This window comes from Phalaenopsis equestris, unplaced genomic scaffold, assembly GCF_001263595.1.
Source record: "Phalaenopsis equestris unplaced genomic scaffold, ASM126359v1 Scaffold000926, whole genome shotgun sequence".
NCBI classification, from domain to species: domain Eukaryota; kingdom Viridiplantae; phylum Streptophyta; class Magnoliopsida; order Asparagales; family Orchidaceae; genus Phalaenopsis; species Phalaenopsis equestris.
The window spans coordinates 297,476-299,523 of record NW_018165365.1 but is presented as its reverse complement, the minus strand read 5'-3'; the positions used below and the strand labels follow the sequence as shown (position 1 = coordinate 299,523).

The window sequence follows — 2,048 nt, the reverse complement described above, 5'->3', positions numbered from 1 at the left end:
TGGGCGAGCAGTCACCATTTTAATCCACTATTTGACCTTCATCAATGCATAGAAACAACTCAAAGCACAGAAATCAAGAACCCTAATCCTTAAAACATTACCCATTTACACAACGGCTGAACCCGAAATCAAAGATAGGATAGGAAAAGATAGGACGAGATCGATGCATGATACGGATCAAAAACTCTCAAGACACGAATCACCATCATCGAAGTTAAGAGCGTAGCTGAAAGGATCATATCGAGAGCTAAATCGCTCCCGCTTACCAGATCTCCGTCGAATCTCCGCTCTCAGCTTCCAGTAAATCCTCCTCACAAGCCTCCTCCTCAAGCCCAACCCCTTCTCCTCCACCTCCTCCGCCATGGCAGCCTCCACCGCCGCGATCGCCATTCTTACAGCGACGGCCAACATATCAGCTCCTACTCCCCTCCACCTCTTCTTGTTTATAGAAACAAAGAGGGAAATCGCGGAAAGCAGAAACCATAAAGTAAAAGGGTCTTGCGGCTTGTAAGAGAGTTACTGGTTCGGTTTTCCTCTGCCGGGCGTTTAACCAGAAGAAGAGCAGAGAGGATGGTAGTGGAGTGGGATCATGCTTTATCTCTCCTCAGTCGCTCTGTCAGCGATAGTGGTTCCGCTCTCTAGGGTTTTCTCGACTGCAGAGCGAGCAGTTTGGATTGGAGTACGAAAGAGGAAGGAGAGGTCACATGGGAAAGGAAAGAGCATTCCCTTTCCTTCTATTTGGAAAAAGGAAAGCTTTTATTGCAAACCCACCATCCAAAATTTACTATTTACAAACCCAACCCTCCTTTTTCGCTCACTTTTCAAATGCTCTCTTACATATTGAAATTCATGATAAAATATCAACCGGACCATAAATCACATGATCTACGGTCTCGATGTATTTCGGTGGGCCCCACCTAAATTTTTAAAAAAAAAACGAAAATAATCCTGACCGTAGATCACCGTGATCTACGGTCAGGATCGGCACCGCATGCAGAGATGTGCAGAGATGCATGCAGTGTCCGTACGCAATAATTTCTCCAAAACTAAGGGTGTACTCGCGGTCGGCTCTTTTATATTTCAAGCTCAAAAAGTGTGTTCATGTTCGACTCATTTGTTTAGCGAGTCGAACACGAGTTGTTCACGAACAAAGTGCCATTTTGACAATCCTAATCACAACCATAAGATGCTAAGGGTTTAGTCAAGATTTAAAATTTATTATTTATATTAAAACATCAATTGAATCTAATTTAATATTTTTTATTCTATTTTTTTAATTAATACTTTTAATTGATTAGAAATTTTTGTAGCCATGCACTCGGTTAATGTTTTAAAAATACTATTCATCAATATATATATTTATTTATATATATAATGGATGAGTAGTATTTCGAGTCAAAACGAGCCGAACACGAACAAACAAATCTTTGTTCTTTGTTAGTGTTCGGCTTGTTAACCTAGTGAACGGGTCAAACACGAGCTTTTTTATGAGCCGAACATGAGCTGTTAATGAACAACGAGCCATTTTGATAGCCCTAGTCAAAACTCTAACTTTCTAGGAATATAGGTATTTTTTAGCGAGCTGAGCGCCCACATATTTTTATTTTTATTATTAATTTTCACACATAAATATATCAATTCCTTTGTTAGAAATAAAGCCACTTTGACGATTAATTTATAAATATCAATACTTTTGTATGGTCTACATGTAATTAGTCCCATTTTTTTTTTAAATTTTTACCTTTTAATTACTTTATTCTTTCAATTATGAAGGACTGTCCTGTTTTTTTTTTAATTAGGTGTAATATGTTTGGGCTATTTACAAATATTACCCAAGATATGGGTTTTTACAAATCTAATGGCTTTTTTCCATTCTCACTAAAATATCAAAATGTATGATAAATTTTCAGCACATATTTTTTCATTTTTATCAAATTATCAATTATTTGATTGTGTCACTAGTAAACATATCAATTCAATACCAATATTTTATTTACAAACACATCACTCAAAATAATGGTATTTACAAAATAACACTTGGATGATAT

General features: G+C 36.9%; 1 protein-coding gene across 1 annotated transcript; it reads right to left on the bottom strand.

Annotated features, from left to right (window-relative positions):
• On the bottom strand, positions 1 to 721 carry LOC110032345. Its single transcript, XM_020735938.1, has one exon. The coding sequence runs from the start codon at positions 409 to 411 to the stop codon at positions 178 to 180; it is 234 nt and encodes a 77-aa protein (XP_020591597.1). The 5' UTR covers positions 412 to 721; the 3' UTR covers positions 1 to 177.
• Positions 722 to 2,048: the final 1,327 nt, after the last annotated feature.

Coding starts and splice junctions, on each gene's coding strand:
- LOC110032345 (XM_020735938.1), bottom strand. CDS start 411: ATGTTGGCCGTCGCTGTAAGAATGGCGATCGCGGCGGTGGAGGCTGCC.